Raw genomic sequence first — 22084 nt, forward strand, 5'->3', positions numbered from 1 at the left:
AGGGTAGGTGGGAGTGTTCCTCTTGGTTCATTCTAACTCAAACGCTACGGTGATTTCACCGTTTGTTTTGACATTTGGGGAAAAAAACAGCCTTACAAATGCCTTGCCTAGATACTAGAGAAGATGCAAAACATTTAATTTCCATTAGAGGAAAAGGATTCAAGAGGTATGTGGGTGACCAGATGTCCAGAATGGGCAACAAGAACACACAGCAAGTACCCAGGGCCAGCAAGTACCAGTGTCCTCACCAAAGCACATATACAACATGTGTTGCTTCTTAAAGAACAACCATGAACCTTGACTAAAGCCATAATTACAGGAAAGCTCAGGACCTCAGCCACCCAGAAGCTTTGATGCTGGTCATAGGAGGCTTGACCATGTATTTCCAAGATATCTTGGAAATGGTGGTGTGCAACACATTTATTGCATGTTCTTAAATTTCTTCATCAAATGTGTGAAGCCGCAGTCTGTTTCTGGAGTTGGGACAAGATGCCCTGACTCAGAGTTTGGGTTCACAGTATGGGGAGGCCAGTTGTGTGTAGTTCATATCTTCATTTGGTGGTGGTAGTGGTGTAGTTGGCTGAATTAGTGACTTTTCCTGTTCCTTAGACAAAAGAAACTTAAGAGAGGAAGGGATGCCTTAGCTTGGGGATGAGAGGCTATAACTCATCGTGGTGGGAAGGGGCTGGTGGCAGCACTGATGAGCCATGTCAGCAGAGGCCTGAGTCACTGGTCACCTTGCATAGGCATTAAGCAGCAGAGAACGGATTGCTGGTCTTCAGTTTGCCTCCTTTTTCTGTTTATTCCACACAATGGTGACATTCATATTCAAAGTGGATCTTCCCTCCTCAGCTAAACTACTCTCTGGAAAAGCCTTTATAGAGACTTGGAGCTGTATCTCCTAGGTTTATTTACACCATGTCAAGATGATAATGAAGTTGACCACCACACAGACTAAGCATACGCTCTTTAACGGTGGTGATTATTGAGGGCTTCCATCTTTAATTCCATAATTAAATATTACGTGAAAACCCATGAACTATTAGATTAGGAATTATGTATCAGATGACTGGAAAACTGGATCCCATCTTATAGGCATGTGCCTTGGATTCTAAGTAGAACTGTAATGACGTGTCTGATCTGGGACAGAGTAAATACACCTCCTGAGCAAGTGTATGTTGTTGAGTGCTTGTCAGACTTGCTTAAGTTGGAGAATAATCTAACTTACTTAAAAATTGTCTGGAATGATCTCATTTAAAAGAAAAAACAGAATGTGTTTGCATAAGAAATAGTGTGAACAGTGGGCAGTTGTTTGATGAATAACAAAAAAAAACGCTTTCTGAAATAGTCTGGACATCTTCACTGATAACAATAGGGTGTTGTAAAAATGCTGCAGAATAATTAAATAGCTGCTTTATTAGTTGTAAAGTTTTCTGGCAATGGAAAACACCTCCTCCTTCCAAATGAGTGTATTTAAAGTTGTGCTTAATGACCAATTCTACACCGTAAATGAATTTCTAGGAAATGTATCCATTCCAGTCTCAGCTCTGCCTTACTGCTACCATCAAATCTTATATTATCCATAAAATATGTGGCTCAAAGTGCTATGATGTGGTCTTTGTAATCCCTACCAGAGCTGGGTTTCATAGGAAAGATAAATTTCAAGAAATGTAATAAAGTTTAAATCATCCTTTGTTCCGTTTTATGAAAGTTAATGGAGTCCAATCTATGTTCCTACCATATTCACACTCAAATAAGCAACTAGTGCTTGTTTGGTAGTGACAGGAAAATAAAAATATATCTTTTTTTGGCTGTGCATGTCCCCACAGGTTTACAAAATGAGGATACAGTTCAAAAGTCAAATATAAGACAACCCCAGAGTGTGTGAAAGAGACATGTGCACGCAGCTCAAACACACGTCATGCTCAGTTCATGTACATGTCCTGTATGGTTCTGTGTGCAGCTCCTGTAAGTAGTTCATACACAGCTCATGTACAGCATATGTAAGGTGCAGTTCTTATACACACAGCTCATACATATGAAGTAGAGTGAGGCATCTTCACACTGTGTGTGCTCATCTCTGTTTCCTCAGAGTGGCTGTGTCTAGCGTTGCCCCTCTACACAATTTCCAGGCCCTTATCACCTGTACTGTTGTTCCCTGTGCACTGTGGTGCACTAGATTGTTATGAATCTGCATTTCACCAATGCACACCTTGAGGGAAGGGACATGCTTCAGTCAGAATTCTGCCAGAGATGTTTAAGTTATTTAAAATAAATCACTAGGGACTGGTCAATATCACACTTCCAGTAATGTCTTCTTGGACTTAACGCTTTTCACTTTAAGGAGTGAACCGTGTACCATAGAACTTGGTTGTCATAAGATACAAGTTGATTGTGTGCATTCAGAGACATGCAAATACAGACACTAGAAATTCATGTACAGGGAGGAATGCAGCCAGCCCATTGTCTATCTGTTACTGTGTTAAGATGAGGGGTGTGTTATCTGGGTGGTAGAAAGTTCCCTAAAGAGACAGGACACGACTCCAGTGAATGCAGACTCACTGTGCAAATGGAGACTTGCACTCATTTAAGATGAAGGAACCTTGTTCTTGATGGTCAATAAGAGGTATGCACAGTTGTCTACTGTCTTACCAGGACATTGAAAATAACCCAAAGAATGTTTTAAAATAAGCTATGCTATCCTTAACTATAAATACTGCATTTCAGACCTTTTAAAGACACATTTTTATTCCTGAAAATCACCTAACTTCTTACAGATCATGGGTGATGGGATGCTATAATTATTGAATAGAGGAATAATGAAGAATCTATTTTAAAAATGAAAGCTGAAAGTCCCCTTTCTAATTCTTATGAAAGTTAGTTACCGAGTGGACAGGGTCATCTGATGCATAGTAAAATATCTTCCTTCTTGCAGATTCTAGTAGTCATTTTAAATACCAAAAATCTAACCAACAGTTTTACATCTTATTTCTAACCTTATAACAAAGATTAGGTACCACACTTTCTATCCATGAATGGGAAGTACTGTTCTGTCTAAAGTGAAACTCTGGAAAGTGGTAGAATCTGAATTTGAACTTTGATGGGAAATGCGACAGTGTGGTTGGGACCCTGTCTTTGAAGTGCATCCGTGACTGTTACTATACAGATTTGGCTTTTGTAGTCTTATTTAATAAAGACAGACTCAGTAAGTTTTATATATTAGGGGACCCAGGGTTTATGCTCCACCACAGAATGGTGTGAACCCGTACCACTTGGTCCATTTTTACATTCTCAAAGCCCCCAAATCCGAAACAGATTTTGACTACATTTTCAAAAAAAGATTATCATAAAAATACACTACCTTGCAGAGGGTCTTCACTGTATGCAGTATCCATAGCTGGGTGAGAGTGATCATTACCTGTTTCCTCTGACAGAAGTGTACAGTGCCTTCCAATGCACTAGCCAGTCCGGGTGATGTTTCCAGATGAGTGCCGGGTTGATCTCTTCATGTTTTATGACATAAGTAGGTGTTGTCTTCAACAATAAGGTTTTAACCTTCAGGTTGTGGAGGGCAACCCATAACATTGACAATACCCTGTAATGGTATTGAACTAAGGGAAGCTGTTGACCAATGACTCCAGAAAATATAACCCATTCCTGATGCTGGGCTTTTATTTGGTGGCATATGATTTCCAGCTAGAGTATTGTCCCACATATTATATGGTACCTCAAATTAAACTGGGAGAGGGGAAAATCAGTTTTCTCTAAGGGTGTGACATTGAGTATATCAACCATACTCCAGGGCAGACCCCATATTCAAGAGTGGTTAACCAACACAAATCGGACTCCATGATTTTTTTTTTTTTAAAGAAAGAGCATAAAGTTAAGCAGGTGGGGAACTGGGGAAAGGAGAAGAATACGATTAAAATACATCGTATGAAATTCTCAAAGAATAAATAAAAAATATTGTTAAAAATAAAAATGTATTCACTTAAAAAGTAACCACTTACACATTCGCATTTGCAAGTGACTTACATATGACTATTCCTGGCTAACTAGCTATTAAAATATGATATTTATCTCCATTGAAATAGAGTCTGGGAGACCATGTGTTTCCTTCTGATTGCAACCCAGGCAAACTTTATTCTCTGGCTTAGACTATGCAGTTTAATTCATTGCGATTTGCAGAGGTAGCGAAATACTAAATTTTAAAGCTGTGCAAATCAACACATTTCTGTGGGTAATTTAAATTTTGCATTCTGCATAGATAACCAAAAGGATCCCCTGTGAGAACGCTTCCTGGCTAGAGGCAGATCAAAGCATCCTCATCCTAAGAGGGGGCTATTTTCAGCTCCTGCTGTCCAGTTTCTATTCACGCACAGCAACTGGTGGCAAGTAAAAACGATGAGCTTGGCCACCAGCTAAGAATTCAGTCCTATGGGGCAGTGCACTAGGAGCACCAGCGAGATCCTGGATGCCTTGTGCAGCATCTCCCTCCTGCCCACTCATCAGTGTAGTCTTCTGCATTTTGAAAGCTATTGAGAAGCCATTAGCAGGCAGGACCGGGAGAGAGAGCCGCACTGCAGCACACCTCCACGCTAGTGGCAGGCTGTAGCTGCACGCACGTGAGCGCCAATTAGAGCGACCCTTCCCAGGACTGTGGCGCTGGAATGTGTCAATCAAGGGCGCTGGGATAGCACGTGCAGCGGCAGTGGCTCAGACCCACCCCGGGGGCTGCACTGAACTCCAGCTGCTGAATGAAAATGAGTTGATGCTCTCTGCAAGATCATGAAGGGGAACCCCTGTTCGGTAATGCTTTCTGAGGTACACTGTTACCTGAGCCTGAGTGGGGACCCTAAATTATGCATTTCCTGGAGACGACAGTCATAGCTGAAGAGAATGCTGGGACCCACCGCAGGATCCAAGCCTGAGAAGGGACAATGTCTCAGTATCATTTTATCAAGTACTGTAAGTAGGCTTGCTGACCTGTGTGTGTGTGTGTGTGTGTGTGCGTGTGTGTGTGTGTGTGTTTGTCTCTTGAAATGTTATTTTAAACATATGCCAGAATTAAGGCAGGTGTTCCAGTGTGTGGCATCCAGACAGTTAAGACACACTGGTGACTGTGAAGGGCAGTTGTCAGGCATGATCCATTCCATTCATGTCAGGTTCTAAAACAATTCTCTTTTTATCTAAATGTTGTAGTGTGAGGGGAAAAAAATCTTTAAAATGTTGTATTTTTTTTTTTTTTTTTTTTTTTTTAGAAATGATACGTGTGACACCAAAAACAGAGAAAGAAAAGAAATAGATGAAAAAAGTTGTTTCAGAATTTCTTAAACAACTATTTCTTAAACACTATTGAGGTATTTGGGTGATGTTTGTACAACTTCCTTGCCTGAGGCTGAAGTGATCTCATGATGGATCTTACTCACTCTCCAGTCTCACTACTGCGGTATCATTCCAGGCTCTCCTTCCCAGTCTTCCTCGGGTTGTCCTTGGCTGGGAACTTTTGTCCTTGTGCCTTTCACCTTGCAGAGGCTCTGCATCCCGGCTCTGCACTGGTGCTCCAATGGTGCAAACTAGCCAGCCAGCAGGTCTCCCCATGGCTTTCCTTAATATTAGGATTGCAGTAGGGTGCTTTCAGCTAGACACTACTTGCACCTAAACCTTCTCTGATAGTGACAAGGACTGAGAGGACATATTGATAGCAAAACCAGCTTGTTAGATAGAATTCTCTTCTCCGATTGCACTTTTGGAAACTTGTGCACATTTATATCATGATATTAAAGGGGTGGTGGCACCGTTGGGAGACAGACTGTGGGTTCGCTGACAAGGACATGCCAATGTTAACTAAGCACCTTATCAAAGGGACGTGGTTTAAATGGCTCTTGAATTTTGTCCTAAAGGAGACTGAAAAAAATATATGTTTGAGAAGAAAATAGTTGTCTTGCTCTTATTTTTGGTTGGATAATAGACAAGAGAGGGATAGCCCATGATTATTAAAATAAAAATGCCTAGTTCAGAAGTCTGGCTTCTAGAGCCAAGAAAACCGCACTGTTCAGCCTGGGTATTTGGAAATTAACTCTTTAACTGTTAAACACTGTGAGATTGCAGTATGTTTGAAACATGGAGTCTTCTTCAGCTTAACCTCTTAGTCTCAATGTGATTGACCCAATAACACACATTGTATAGCACCCTGGCTGAGTTCAGACAGTCACTCACGTTGTACTGCACCGGTAGGGTGCTGTCATGTTCCTGTCTGGCTTTTGCAGAGGGAATTCCCCAAACCCTCTACATCATTTCATGGAGCCCTGGCTCATTCCAGAAGATGGGCACACCTCAGTGGGGTGTAGCCATGGAGGGCAGGCAGGAGCTCAGTGGGTTGGAATACTGGGGACCTTGTAGTGGCTAGGCATCATGTGAGGCTACCTTCTCCTGCCTCATCTCACCTCTGTTAAGTGTATGATTGATTAGAATCTCAGACCTTGAAAGAGGCAGTGGGTACACAGAGTGGAATGCTTTAGGCAAGACTTACCATTGGTCACCGTAAGAAATAAAAGCAGAGTTAATAAATTTAATGAATTAATAATGGTCATTAATGAAAATGTTTCAAATGCTTGGGGAAAGCATACCCAGTAAATTCACCAAAGTGATTAGGAAGTGCTTACTTACGATTTGCTTATTTCCTGAGCTATTAACAATTAAGTGGAACTGCCCTCCAGTTCCAGCCTCTTCTGTGGACTTTAGAAGCTGGGTTTCCGGTGGCTGAAGCCACCTAGGGATGTCTCCTGTCATAGAACTGTGGGTTTTAGGGGCTTTGAAATGACTAGAATACGGAGGGAGGTGAGGGGGCTTTATTAATATGATCATAGTTCATATGACGAGTTACACCTGATGCCTCCACGCTACCCCCCCCACCTCCTCTAAGAATTTCTTTGTGTCTGTCCCAATTGTGTTCACCTTCAAAGCCAAGCTACAGTTCAAGAAGTGAGCAGATTCCTGGGCAGAAGCAAGAAGTTTTGCCTGCCTTACCTCAGCATCTCATGTGGGCTCTATGAGACAGAGGAAGCCATTGGGAAGAGGGTTGGGTGGCCAGTCATTCTTGCTCAAGGAGACCCCTCAGTCATCCAGGGGAGTATTCAGTTTAATGATAAATCATGCGGTCTGAAAGGTCTCTCCTTGATCTAAAGGTAGGTGGTCTGCTAATTTCAGAAATTATCAACACTGTAGTTAGTGGACCAGAGAAAGCCTAGTGATTCAAAGTGTTTATCACTCTCACAGACAGCCCATGTTTGGTCCCCAGCCTCTACTTCAAGAGGCTTACATCTGCCTATGTCTCCACCTCCAGGGCATCTGACATCCTCTTCTGGCCTCTGCTGGCACCTGCACATAGACATACATACAAATACTTAAAAATAAAATAAGTCTTAAGAGAAAATAAAACACAGTCAGCAATGGTTACGTTTTTACCATCAGAAAAAGAAACCTACCAGGCAGTGTGAACAGACAGATATTCGGGGAGGTAAAGTTTCAAAGATTTTTCTCTACCTATGTTCTCTTTGGCATGAGAATGACTCTCACTTTGCACACCCAATACAGTTTACATGTGTAAAACTAGAACAAAAAGTTTGTTGTAGAGATAGTCAGCAGGAAAGCTTCGGATGACCTCCAGGAGAAATGCTGATAGTGAAAGTGCCTCTGGTCAGAACCGTGCTTCAGATGGGTCCACCCCGTGCTGTAACTCGGGTGGGGGTCAGGGGTCAGGGGTCAGGGGTCAGGGGTCAGGGTCAGGGGTCAGGGGTCAGGGGTAAGGGGTCAGGGGTCAGGAGGATGTTCATTGCGTTTGGTCACATGGCTAGATTCTGCTGTCAGCAGGAAGCAGAAGTGGATTTGGGGGATACAGACCCCAGTTTTACTACAACAGGAGTTGCTACCTAGACTCCTGCTTTATCCTTAACTGAAAGGAGCAGAAGCATGCCCCATGTGCTTCTCCTGTCTCTCATCTGGGGCCAAGCCTGGCAGTTTCTCCCCATGACTTTCTCCTGGTCAGCCCCTCTCTGCGCATGATCACTCAAGGTGGCTCCATCTCCGATAGGACAAAGGTGAATGTTCTCCATGCTACCGACTCATCAAAGCAGCCTGGTCTGAGCTAAAAGTATTCACGTATAACAGGCCACTTTCCTATCATTTTAGTCCCTCATTCTCACAAGTGACTCTCTACCAAGTGCCTGCCCTACACTTCTCCCCACTGAAAACTCAGCTCACTGTCTGGGAGACTCTGGGCAGAGACTGTCCTCTTCTCTGCCTCACAGAGCCATGGCCTGGTTATCGTCAGTGGCTCCTAACCCATTCCCCAAACCATACTTAGGGTCAGCATCTGAAGCCACACAACTCTTTGTCCCCATTACTCTGTTTCTCTTAAAGGACAAGTAGCTAATATTGAGTGTGATTTCCCTGCCTGTCTGTCTGTCTTGCAAATGGTGGTGGGATGCTGGGTGATCTGTTGGTGGGGTGACCAGGTGGTAGGGATGGAAGATGACCAGTTGGTGGGGTGATCAGTTGCAAGGTGGGGGAATGATCAATTGGTGGGATGATCGGTTGGTGGAGGGTGACCAGTTGGTGGGATGATCGGTTGGTGGGGGTGATGGGGTCATCAGTTGGTGGGGTGTTGAGTTGATCAGTTGGTGGGGGTGGAGGGTGACCAGTTGGTGGGGTGATCGGTTGGTGGGGGTGATGGGGGTGATGTGATACTGTCTTTGATCAGTTAGTGGGGTGTTGGCGTGATCAGTTGATGTGGTTTTGGGGGTGATCAGTAAGGGACCGGAGTGAGGACAGACTGATTGCTGTTGAGGCTGCACATCTCCAGCATGCAGGTGAGCATGGCCACCTTGGCATCTCTTCCCAGCAGGCATATGGTTGCTTTCTGGATTCTCTCCTCAGTGTTCAGTCTACATAGTGGGAACAGCCACTGTTAAACTTACACAGGTATTTAATGTGATTCAGAGTCATTGAGAGCACAGAAAAATAACTCTGAATCACCTTAAACTACAGCATGTGAAGACGCTCAGCAGACAATAGGCCCCACCCTCATATCAGGTGATTTCTGACGTGATACCGCCTTTGATCATTTTACAGTTGTCAAGTCTTTCTCTTTCCTCCTTTTGCTTCTTGTCTTTTCAAGTTGGGATTTCTTCATGTAGCCCTGGCTATCTGGAACTAGGTCTGTAGACTAGGCTAGCCTTAAACTCGGAGATCTATCTGCCTGTCAAAGCTGTTTCTTAAGTTGATGGTAATTGACTCTTCCTCAGTTATTGGCTTCCTCTTAGCACATGGCATTGACACTTCTCAAAATTCATGTTCAGTTCCTTCATTTGTGGCAGGAAATTTTACACTTTTATAAGTATGCGTTCCTTTTCCTGGACATCTTGTCTGTAGCACACCTTCCTCCCCTAATGAATATCTTTTTTTAATCTTCATTTTTATGTGCATGGTTGTTTTGCCTCAGGTATGTCTGCATATATCTTGTACCCTCAGAGGCCAAAGTGTCTGGAGTTACAGACAGTCGTGAGAAACTGTGTGGAGGTGAAAATAGAGCCTGTGTCCTCTGGAAGAGCAGCCAGTGCTCTCAACACTGAGCTATCTCTCCAGCCCCAGACTCTTCTCTTTTTGACTACCTGCGATGATGACCAATCTGTAACTCTCATGTTTACTGTTATGAGTTTGGGTTAATTTGTTGCCTTGTGGCATATTTTTTACAGTCTAGTGATGAGTCTTTTACATCTTTTTTGAAAACCTTGATTTTTATAATTAAAATATTTTATAATATTAAGGTGCAGACATGATAAGAAGCTCAGTTAATCATTTACTACTCTTCTTTCCCTTTACAATATACCATCTTTTAAGTCCCCCCCCCTTTATTCCATTTTAAATATCCAAGAGTCTTTACATTTTGGTTTTGGTTGGTTACTTGTCAGAGCACAGTGGCTTGGCCACTGGAGTGGCAGTGAATTTGGATATTTGGAAGCCAAATCCTTAGTAGGCAGTCTCCTCACTTTCTTTGATACTCTGAAATATATTCCATCGAGTAGTTTGAAAAGTTTCACCAACACAAAACACCCTCTATGTTTTTGTTTTGTTTGTGTGTGTGTATGTGTGTGTTTCTGTGTGTGCCTGTGCACACATGCACATGCACATACATATGCACACACTTTTTTGGGTTTTAGTTTTGTGTTATTTTCATCTTTTAAGAGAGGGGGAAAGAATATAAAGTTGAATGGGTAGAGAGGGTAGCATTTGGTATGAAGAGGCTTACTGTCGAATAATAAAAATAGTTACAAGCAGGCTGAAAACATAAATAAATAGTCACAGTTTATAAAATATGTCCAGCTTGTTAAATTTACAGTAAACTTCAGAATACATTATCTTGATCTGTGATGCTCCCGTCTTATGTCATCTTGATCTGTGGTGCTCCCATCTTGCATTACCTTGATCTGTGGTGCTCCCATCTTGCGTTATCTTGATCTATGGTGCTCCCATCTTGCATTGTCTTGATCTATTTATTTTGTGTATATGAGTGCTCTGTGTACACCTGCAGGACAGAAGAGGCATCAGATCCCATTACAGACGGTCGTGAGCCTCCATGTGGGTGCTGGGAATTGAACTCAGGACCTCTGGAGGAGCAGCCAGTGCTCTTAACCACCAAGCCATCTTGCCAGCCCTGACATCTACTGTTCTAATGTGATACTTTCCTCTCTCTCTCTCTCTCTCTCTCTCTCTCTCTCTCTCTCTCTCTCTCTCTCCTTATGTGTGTCTCTCTCTCCCTGTGTGTGTCTCTGTCTCTCTATCTCTCTGTCTGTTTCTCTGTCTCTCTCTTCTCCTCTTCTCCTTTTCTTCTGTTCTATTGTTTGTTGAATGGAAGTGGTCTATTCTTTCGCACTAGGCATAACTCTAAGACCATAATCACAGCATTTGCTCTTAACTGAACCAAGTGTATTTCTTTTTCTCTTGTTACCATCATTCTGTCTCTCATTATTGACTCATTAATTCAAGAACTCTCTACTGAACTCCTATTGTTTTCTTGGCATGGGTATTCAGCTAAGGACACAAATTCCAGCTAATGCCCTTGCTCTTTGGAAAGCCTCAGGTCAGTGATGTGAAGAATAAATAAGTAAAAACATATTGACTTTTACAAGTAGCAAAACCTGATGTTTATAAAATAATTTGTGGAAATTGCCAGTGACCTGGGTCTAGAATTCAGGTGCAAAGCTATTTTAAACAGATGTACATAAGGAAATTCTTGGAAGATGTGAGGTTTCTTTTTCTCATGTTACTAGCTAGCATATAAAGTTTCATAAAATAGTGAATTTTGTTTTAACATTTTAGAGATGTTTTAAAGTCTTCAATTATTGCTTAAATGATGCCCAAATCATTTAGTATCATATGTTCAATCTCTACATGTTTGGGAATTTCCTATAGGTTTTCTGTTGCTGACATAACTTTTTGCATTATTATTTGATTGAATACCAGACATTGCTTCGTTCTTTTTATGTATTTAAGTATTGGTTTATGGTTTACGACATGATTTTTAAGAAAAATTCATAAATGTTGAGAAATGTGGGTTCAGAAGCTGGACAGAGCATCCTGTAGGTGTTTTTGTGGGTTCAGCAGCTGGACAGAGCATCCTGTAGGTGTGTTTGTGGGTTCAGCAGCTGGACAGAGCATCCTGTTTATGTGCATTCAAAGCATCTTCTCTGTTATCAGAGGAATGAACTCTGAAGGGTCCTTGTTAGATGTTTGGGTTTTGTTTTTTTTTTTTTTTTTTTTTTTTTTAATTTCTGGATGATCCATGTACTGATGAGCATTGGGGACTGAAGCCACCCATTGCTTCTGTATCTAGACCTGTCTGTCCATTATATGTAGTAGTATTGGTCTTATGAAATTCTGTGTACCATAGTCACTGATACACGTTTGTCATTGTTGTAATTCAATTACCTGTGCTACATGTTGTTAATGTGTGAGAATCATCTTTATCCTTCTGACTAGTTTCAGTGTGGCGTGTGCTTTGTCCCATGTGAATATAACCACTAATGCTTCCTCTCTGACTCCATTTACTTAGAAAGCCATCTTCTACCTTTTCACTTTCAGTCTTCATGAGTCTGTATCAGAACAGTGAGCTTTTTGTAGCAACAAAAAGTTAGACTTTGGGTTTTTTGTTTGTGTTTGTTTGGTTGTTTGGTTGTTTGGTTGGTTTTTAATCCATTCAATCAGTCTGCCTCTTTTAATTGGAGAGGTGAGACTATTTACATGTGAGGTTTTTGCAGTGCTTTAAATGAGATGTTTACATGTGAAGTTTTGTGATGGTTTAAATGAGACAAACACCACACACACAATCTCAGGCATTTAAATATTTGATCCCAGTTGATAATACTATGTGTTGTGTTACTGGAGGTGGGATTTGAGGTTTCAAAAGCCACACACCAGCACCACACAGCAGCATTCCCAGACATTCTTTGCTTCCTGCTTGCAGTCTTAAAGTGTGAACTCTCAGATTATTGCTCCATCCAGCATGTCTTCCTGCTGCCATGCTCCCTGCTCTGGTGGGTATGGACTTTTATCCCTTTAGAACTGTAACTCCACATACAGTCTTCTTTCTCTATAGGTTGCTTTGGCCATGGTATTTTATCATTGCAGCATAAAAGTGACTAATATTGACTTAGCTTTGAAAGTTTACACTAATTTCTTTGTCTTAAAAGTATGCTACATTAGTTGCTCAATAATGTCTTATTCACAGCTACATTTTTATGTTTTTTCTTCGTTTGTTTGTTATCTTTCCTGAGTTCACTTGGGCATGTCTTTTTTCATTTTCCATGTGTAAGAATGTGTCCTTTACACCTCCTTTGTAATACTGTGTCAGGATGGTAGATTCTTTAGTCTGTGTTTATCATGGCGAATCTCCATATTTATTATAAGAGTTGAAGGATAAATTTTGGTTGATTTAGTCACTCTGTTTAGCAAAAATTTGTTTCAGTGCTTGAATACCAGCCCCTGGACTCCTACCCATTGGTATTTTACTTAGACATCTGCTCCTGTTCTGATGGGGTTCACTTTATAAGATTATGCTTATATCTTGAAATATTCAGTAATATTTCATTCCTCTTTACTTTAACTTTCTGACTATAACATAACACAAAGAGGTTATTTTCTGGCCATGTCTGTTGGGTTCATGATTCCTCCTTTCCTGAGATGTTTGTGTCTTTCCCAGATTTATGAGAATTTCTGCTATAATTCTTTGAATAGGGTTTCTGTACGTTTATGCTACATCTTGATTACTTCTTCTACATCACAGATTCATAAATTTGGCCTTTTAGCCATGAGTAATAAATGTCACATTATGTCTTCTTTATTACTGTCTGAGAGCAATCACAGCTTAACTATGTCTCTGATACCTGAGGTTTCCCCTGCGTGGTCTGCCTCTTTGGCAATGCTTTTGTTGAGTTTTTCCACTTGGTCTATTGGTTCATTCCAAGGATTTCCATTTGTTTTATTTGTTAGACTCTCTGTTTGCTGAATGTCTCTTCTGCATTACTAAGGCTCTCTCCCAAGTCTTGAATGACTTGTTTATTTCATTAACATGCTTACTTGAGTCTTCCACAAGATCATTTATAGTAAGAACTGGGCTTTTGGATTCTTACTGGGGATTTTAATTATTTCAATATCTTTAAGTTCTTCTATTGAATAGTTGTGAACTCTCGGATGAGCCACTTTTGTAGCCTATCACACTATTGTATCCTGTGTTGTGAGCATTTTCTGGAATTTATATATTTTTCTAGCTTTGTACAGTGGTATTGTTGGTGATCTGCTTTATTTGGGGAGGACTTATTCCCTCTAATGACTCAAAGCAGTAAAGACAAATGGCTTCAGTTGTAGCAACCTCAAAGCAAATCAAATACAGTCACATAGTAACAAGCAATTAATAACAACCACTACACAACTAGTCCCACAAGAAATAGAGCAGTAAAAACAGTGTAGAAGATGCTATGAAACTCAAATTGATAAATGGAAAACTAGTTAGAATAAATGTAAAATAGGATCATAGAAACATAAAAAAATAAAAAGGAAGTAAGATTCAATAAAAGAAAAAGAAGAAATAACAAAATAATGTAAGAAGAGAAAAAGCAAGAGATAAAATTTCTGATTACAAGAAGTACAAAACAAAATTGGGAGCCATAGGGAATAAAACCAAAACATTGAAAAAATAAGGTATAAAATGCTAATAATATAGTTAAAGGACAAAAACTGGACATGTTTCTTTCTGTCACTCTAGTGTTTGGATTTTCCAGGTCTAAGGACAGGGTAAAAGCTGTGGTAGGTAGAGTCCATTGAAGTTCCTCCTGCTCTCACTGTACAGCTTCCGGTGCTGAGCCAGAGGTCTGGGGTAATTGTGAACTTTCTACCTGTCTATTAGGGCCTTCTGCATATCTCAGTAACTCTACAGGCTATGGAGCAAGCAGGTTCCCGTTCACTCCAGAAAGACTGTCTGTTGGCCAGTATCCAAGGTATGGGGTGTCTTCTGAGAGCATTGGAGAACTGGAGAAGCCAAAAGAATTCTGCACTGGAGGTGGAGAGCCAAGGGAACCAGTGAAGCTCGACCTCCTCCATTCCATAACATCTCAGTCAGGAAAGGTTGGGGAACATCCAGACAAGTGAGGACTTCACGATTACAACAGGAATGTCTAAAATATTCCAACAAAAAGAATGAAAATTGCACAAAGGAAATGACTAAGTATGGTAAATTACTTACTACATAAGCCTGCAAACCTAAGTATCATCATTGGCGCCTATAATGGAAGGGGAGGGCAGACTCCCAAAAAACTATTCTCTGACTTCTGTATGAGTGAAGTGGCACACACACACACACACACACACACACTCACGCATGCACACATGCTCATACACTCATTCTCTTGTGTTCACGTACTCCATAAAATATAATAATACAAAGAAGAAATTGAAGAAGAAAAGGAGGAAGAGGATGAAGAGGAAGAGAAAGAAGAGACAACCAAAGATATGTGTAGGGAGACTACAGTTGGAAGGGAAGAGCAGCAGAGAACAAGAAGCTGCCTGAAGGAATCCCATGAGAGCTCCACACCTGAGAAGGAAGAAAAGAAGGGGCAATACCAACAGACTGCCAGAAAAATGGGGCTCAGTGGTCCTTGACATCATTTCTCACTCACTGCTGTAACTGAGAGAAGGCCAGAGAGACCACGACCTCATGTGTGTCCCTAGCGGCAAAATTATGTGAGAACAGCCATTGGTGAATACTGAAATACCAACCAGAGTCTCTCACTGCTTTCTGAAGGAATCAAGGCTTTGTGTAAGAATGAGTTTCACTTAAACAATTCCCCAGGCTTTGTGTAACCATGAGTTACACTTAAACAATTCCCCAGCCAAGGCGGTTTAAACTGTATTGTGTATTCAGGATGCTATCCAGAGGTCACGTTGAAAAGGTCAAGTGATCTTTGTCATCTCCAGAGATAGTTATGGCTACGAAATCTAACTAGAATTCTCTATCCTTTATATGAAGATAATAAAATGCAAAAGAATCATTGCAATGAACTTGCGGGAGTCAGGGGTGCCTATGAGCTGCCGTCCTGTTTGTTTAGTTCATCTTAAAAGGTCTTTTGCTGAGAGTAGGGATTTTGAGAAGAATAATTAAAGGCAAGAAGCTTAAGGGTCCTCTAAATAAGGGAGATTAAGAGACTTGAATTATTTATTATCTAGAAATGAGGAATGACAGGAGAGGTAGATACAAATTAATGAGTGGTTTGTGAAATCAATTGGTCATTCTTCATTGCAGTGGGAAAGGCAGAAGAGGAAGCTATGAATCGAAAGGGCTAGCAGCAAATGCAAAATTAATGACAGGCATGCCTCATGGTGCCTCATTCAAGGATGCAAAAAAAAAAATTTGTATGCTTTTTTGTTTAAGGACATGAAACTGTTTCAAGACAGAATTTTCTCTCAAACTTCCAGTTCATTATTCTTTACTCCCACCTTCTCCACCTATTAAGCTGAGTTTTAGAGGACTCCGCTGAAACCAGCTCCACAGAGCACCTTGGAACTGAATGTGGGCAGAGCTGCATGTTGTCTCACTTACTTTACTCTTGGAGCATTCAGAACAGGTTTTAATCAGTGGATAGTCAGCTCACCAGCTACCCATAAAGCATCTCATGGGTAATTGTCCCTGAGAAGCTGGTGTAATAAGCTAAGCCTAGCAGAAGATGGCCTGGCGTCCCCTGCTGGTGGAAATTCAGAGTACAGATACAACTGGCGTGTCTGGTGGAAACAGCAGGCTCTTCAAAATCAGTTTGGGTAATGTGCATTGTCCCTTAGAGAGACTTCAGGACCAAGCCCGGGTCTGTTTCCAGCTCCTTTTTATTCTGGTGTTTTTCTTACCTTGTATCAATCTGGGTATGTTTCAGGGATGCTCCCTTTTCTTGGTTGATAAGCAACAGGATGGCAAAGTGGAGATTTGATTAAATGCTGAACTTTGCTTATTGTAGCTTCTTAAAATATATTTGAATGAATGAACAAGTTAGTATATGAGTAAATGTATGGATGATTTCTGGTCAGTCACCAGACATGTTCTGTTGCCACAACTGTGGATGCAAATAGGGGTGTCCATGCTTTTGCAGAGTCTGTGGCCAATGGGGCAGCAGGAAGAAGAATATTGACTGATGTGTTCTTTTAAGAGTTGTGAGATGACTCTGTATGGAAAGTGGTTGTGAATCTAGATGGTTGTGAATCTAGATGGTGTGTACCTGTAATCTTTATGCTCCTATAGGTGATGGGAGGTAGCAAGAAGACCCCCTGCAAGTTTATAGGTGGCTAACTGGGCATGCTTCTTGGTGAACAATAACAGAGCCAGCCTTTAACAAGATGGAAGGTGAGGGCTGGTACTGAAGTTGTCCTCTGACATCTGTATGGCCTCCTTGGCACACTCATATCCATACACACCCTCACATACAAAGTATATATGTATGTGTATATGTATGTGCATGTGTATGTGTGTGTGTGTATACACACACTACATACATACAAGATGAAAAAGGAAAAATACAGCATCACCTTAGCCGTTAACACATAATTACAGAGAGCCACCATTGTTTCACATCAGGTTTTCAGACACATTCAGAAGAAAAACTGTCAAATGCAAGGATTCAGTTCCATGGATCCAAAGGACCTAAGAGGGCCAGGCTGACAGTCTTCTGTAGATGCTGGCTCCCTAGTTCCCAGGGTCCAGTGGCTTCTGTTTCTATCCACTTGTCATATGAACGTGAGTTCTGGTCCTATGACCATACTTCTGGAAACAGGCACTTTGACTTCCCATGCATTAGTTGACATCCCTGAACCCAGAAGGCAGTCAGACAACGCATGGTTTAATAGTGGTTGACTGATTGATTGGAAGATTTGTATTCTGTCCTAAGTATAATACATATTGATCAGGAAACAGGAAGCTATCTGAAACCCGAGAGTTTCATTTAAAGCTGACCTATATGTAATGAATATGCCATGCATTATTTAAATATTTAGTGCCCCTGTGAGATCTATGTTCATGGCAAAGAGAGAACAGAGCAGTCGGTAAGATGGCTCAGTGGATGAAGGATGCCAAGATTCAACATGAGTTTGATCCCCACAACTGACATGGTAGAAGGAGAGAGCCAACTACCAGTTTGTCCTCTGACCATGATACTAAAGATAAGTAAAAGAAACATAATTTTAAAAGAAAGAGAGTGAGCTGGAGAGATTGCTCAGCCCTGTTGCCCACAGACTCTGTAAAGGCATGGAATACCTCCTTTTCATTCGCAGTTGCAGCAACAGAACATGTCTGGGGGCCAACCATAAATCATCCATACATTTACTCACTCATACACTTATTCACTCGTTCAAATATATTTTAAGAGGTGGCCATGAGAAAAGTTCAGCACTTAAGCCTTTACTGGCTACTTTTCCAGTGGACCAAGGTTTGAATCCCAGCACCCACATGACAACTTACAATTTTCTGTAACTCCAATTCCAGGGGATCTGATTTCTTCTTCAGGCTTTTGTGAACATTAAACACATACTGCACACACACACGCACACACACACACACACACGCAGGCAGGCAGACAGAACATATAAAATGTAATTTTTCTTAAAAGTTTAGGGTGTGCCCCAGAACAATACTGACTTGTCTTCTACAGGAGTCACTTGCTGGCCAATGACAGAATGTTATTTGTAGTGGCTTAAATACAGAATGGCTCTCCTTTTAATAAAACATCCCTGATGCCTAGAAAGCCTAAAACTAGATTTATTTTGCCTTTAGTTACTGCAGATGTTGGTATCTGAGGATGTAACTAAAACGAATATTTTTCTTTTCTCCATCTGTTTCTCCCTATCTCTTAGAAGTTGTGGGCTTTGGTATTAAATACCTGTGTCCCAGTGGGATGATCTTAAGGCAAGATATGCCTATGAAATAAGTCTTCCAAGTATTATTTTTATGAATTATACCTCACAGAAGGATTCTGAACTGTCCAAGCCAGGACCATACCCAAAAAGGACCAATCGTTGACTCTTTTCAGTGATGAGCCCTCAGGATGGAATCAGTCAATGTCAGTTTCCAGTCCTGGTTGGCAGTTGCACTGGGAAACTTCCTGCTAACCCCACTAGAGCCAGACTGGGAAAGGAAGGGGGTTTCTCTATGGAGAAGAGTTGTCAGGAAAGACACTAGGCAGTTCTAGGTAAGAGGCAAATGGTTTGCTTCATGTCGGGAACAGGAGATAAGTGTAGATGTGCCTGTGAGAGTGGACACAAGTTCACAGTGACCTTCAGTGGTCAGGATTGGCTATAGATGGTTAATTCATAAATCTTGACCGACTTCTCTCCCACGCTATTATTCTGTATTATTGTGAAGGTAAACTGGTGTTTTATACAATCCTATCTGGTAGGGTGTGATGCTAGGAGACTAAGCACATGGTGTGTGATGCAGTAAGCAAGCTCCAAGATGACTAATGCCTTCCTGCCCTCCTGCCGGGCACACAGATGATGGTCTGTGCTCTTGGTCCTTTGTTCTGCTGTTAGTTTGTGAGTTGAACTTGAAGACTTTCTTTTGCTTGAATGTTCTTACAAATCAATGTGAATAGCAATGGGAATCATTTCAACTTCAAAGTCTCTCCCCACCCTGAAGAGTACAAATTATAATCCTAATATATTAATTCAAGAAAAGAGTTCAATAAACATCATGAATTAAAATTAAATATGATTTTTCAATGTTGTCTCAGTTCCTTTAAGGGAATCAAACATTTTGTATTAAAGTAGTATTTTAAATGATTTATTTTAAGATTTGGAAATGTGTCTAACAGTTTTCACTTATAACTGTGAAATTGGAATGCATGAACATACAGTTTTCAGTTGTAATGAAGAACCTTGACAAGGAATGAATAGAAACCCATAATCTTTGGTGCCATACCCGAAGCATGCCATGCTCACCTTGGGACATTGCTTCAGGGATTGGACCAAACTTCTTGCTCTAAAAGGTAATGGGTGCTGAAGCTGAGGCTCCTGTGCTAGGACTGCCTGGACCCTGAGCAGTTTGTTTAGTAAATACTTTGTCTGGTAGGAATAAGAGCTGGGTCCCTTCCGAGTGGAGTTGACGATGCTGATGGATACATTATCTTCATGTGGACGCAGAGCTCAGAGCTATTTGGTACTTAGGGCTCAAATGAATACATCAGAGACAGAAGTCTTCATTTTCCCCCACTGCATATGAACCCAAAGAAACCCTCAGTAGCTGCAACATGAGGAAACCAAGAGTCCATGTTTGTTAGATGTCATCTCAACTACAAAGCCCTGCTTTCTCTGAAGTAAACAGTGACAGTTCCTACTTTCCAATCTTAAGAGACAGCTGGCTACTCCTGGAATTGATAATGCCAGCACCTCAGGACAGACAGGTCTGAGAGCCACATCATGACTTGCACTGAGCAGCTATTAGTAGGAGGCTCTGATTTTATGGGGCAGAACTTCTCCAGGAGAGAAGACTGGAGACAGAGAGAGCCTCTGCTGGCTCTTCACAAGCACTCTGCCTTCAGCTCCATCTTGTGTGGTCTGTAAAAGGCACAGAGAGGAAATCCACTTGAGTGCCATTCCCAACAAGTACACAGTTGAGTATGGATCAGAAATGTTATGGGGCAGCAGATCCCTGGCATGGGTATAGCTGGGTGGGTTCTGACCCAACATTCCCTGTGTGCAGCAAGCCTTTGTGAAGAGCTTCGCACAGAGAGTCACTGTGGACTACCTGAGGCACAGGGCAAACACAGCAGGTTTGGTTCGACTGGCAGAGGAACTAGAATGGACATCTGGGGACAAGATTCAGGGTTTTGCCACCCAGAAACAAGGGCTGGAGAGTAAAACAGTTTCAGTCTGTACCATCAGGTTTGTGCCATGACCAAGTAGCCTGTCATTAAAGAAACATTAATAGGAAATCAGGTGCAGAAATATAGATCCAACAGCAAATCTGTGTGTGTTCATTTCTTTTCTGTTTTCCTGGAAAGAGAAAAACTGTATCAGATTTTCTCACTAGAATAGGTGGAACCAATCAGGCGGGAGCCCAAGAAATGTCCTCTAGGCACATAACTTTAAAGGTTGAAAGAAATCTGAAAACTAGTGGGTTGCAAAACATCCTTGTTTTTCTTAAGCTTAATTGAGACTCATAAAGGGTGTTTTAATGTTTCATGACTCCCAACTTTCAGAAAAGAATTAAGAGAGATGCTGTGAACCGTAATCTTCAGAACTCTTCAGACTATAAGGTGTACATCTTGCTGAAATGTGATTTCTTTCTGTTTTGTTCTGTGCGGAAGAAAATATCTTTGTAATTTCATTGCAGATACACTAAACTCTCAGTCTCTGAAGATGTTCCTCTTCATTGTAGACTTACAGCTGCAGCAGGATGTAAAAGCAATTATGTCCTTCTTTTTGAAAATCCTCATTGTGCTTTTTTCTTTGTTTTATTGCCATTTTCTATGCAGAAAAAAAGACACAAAAAGCCTCTGGATCTTGTAACCATGAATGCTAAGTATCTGAGGGAGGAGTTGCTAAGTGCACAGATATCAGAGCATGTGAGTGTGTGAGCATGTACTTGTGTGTGTGCATGAGCAAGTGTGTGTGCTTGGCACCTGTGTGTAAGCCTGCTCAGTCTTAACCTGACAGCCATCCTCTTGGCCTTCAGAATTTACAAAAACCATTTTATATGAAGTATGGTAAACACTAAGATCGTTGTTACATCCTCATGAAATAAGCCATGGATTTACTTAAACCCCCCCCCTCGTGTTACAGCTTCTTGTATTTTTATATCTTTTCAATATTTTAAAATGTTGGAACGTAACAGAACTTATCCTCCTCACCCCGACGTGTGCATGGTTCTGGTGTGGTCTGTACGCTTGACGCTGTTTGTAATGGGTTTTCTGGGTATTTAGTCTCACAAACGGCAGCTGTGTTGAACACAAGCTCACCTCTGCTCTCCAGAGCTTGACTGATCTGCTAAAAGAGCATCCCACGGTTTTGATCTTTTCCTGGTCAACTCATCTTACAGCACATGATGGTCTCCAGGTCAGCTATGTTGTGTTCCATGGAGGAATTTCCTTTTAGGCTGTCTAAGAGGCCATTGTATGTGTATTTTCACTTACTTGATCATCTGTGGACATTCAGGGTTGGATGTGCAGCATCTCTCAAGATCCTGCCTTCAATGTTTGTGATAATTACGGAGACATAGAGCTGTCAAGTTCAAGATGGATGTTCTACTTCTGATCTTTCTGAGCATCTTCTATAATGTCCCATGTAGCATTTGCACCTTTTGCACTGTGCCAAGAGTATGCTACCTGCTCCACACCCACACCAACACCTCCTGTCTGTGTCATGGGCAGCAGCCATTATGGCAGAAATTGAGTCCTATCTGGTTGTAGTTCTGTCTTGCAGTCATGATTGGGGGGGTGCATGCTCTGGATAAGCTGTGGATCACCTGATGACCTGGACAGACACATTTGTCCAGTTGTTT

At 41.4% G+C, this 22084-nt stretch overlaps 1 protein-coding gene across 2 annotated transcripts in view; it reads left to right on the forward strand.

Annotated features, from left to right (window-relative positions):
- The window catches only part of Myo16 (myosin XVI), a 482119-nt gene that overhangs the window by 93764 nt on the left and 366271 nt on the right, over positions 1–22084 (forward strand). Inside the window, exon 1 of one of the 2 annotated variants that reach the window (XM_034520363.2) lies at positions 4432–4968. The exons of the other annotated variant lie outside the window; for it this stretch is intronic. Coding sequence (XP_034376254.2) covers positions 4941–4968 — 28 coding nt within the window. The 5' untranslated portion in view covers positions 4432–4940. Of the gene's footprint in view, positions 1–4431; positions 4969–22084 lie in introns of those variants that run through there. 2 annotated transcript variants of the gene reach the window in all.

The sequence above is a fragment of the Arvicanthis niloticus genome, chromosome 16 (assembly GCF_011762505.2).
Source record: "Arvicanthis niloticus isolate mArvNil1 chromosome 16, mArvNil1.pat.X, whole genome shotgun sequence".
NCBI classification, from domain to species: Eukaryota; Metazoa; Chordata; class Mammalia; order Rodentia; family Muridae; genus Arvicanthis; species Arvicanthis niloticus.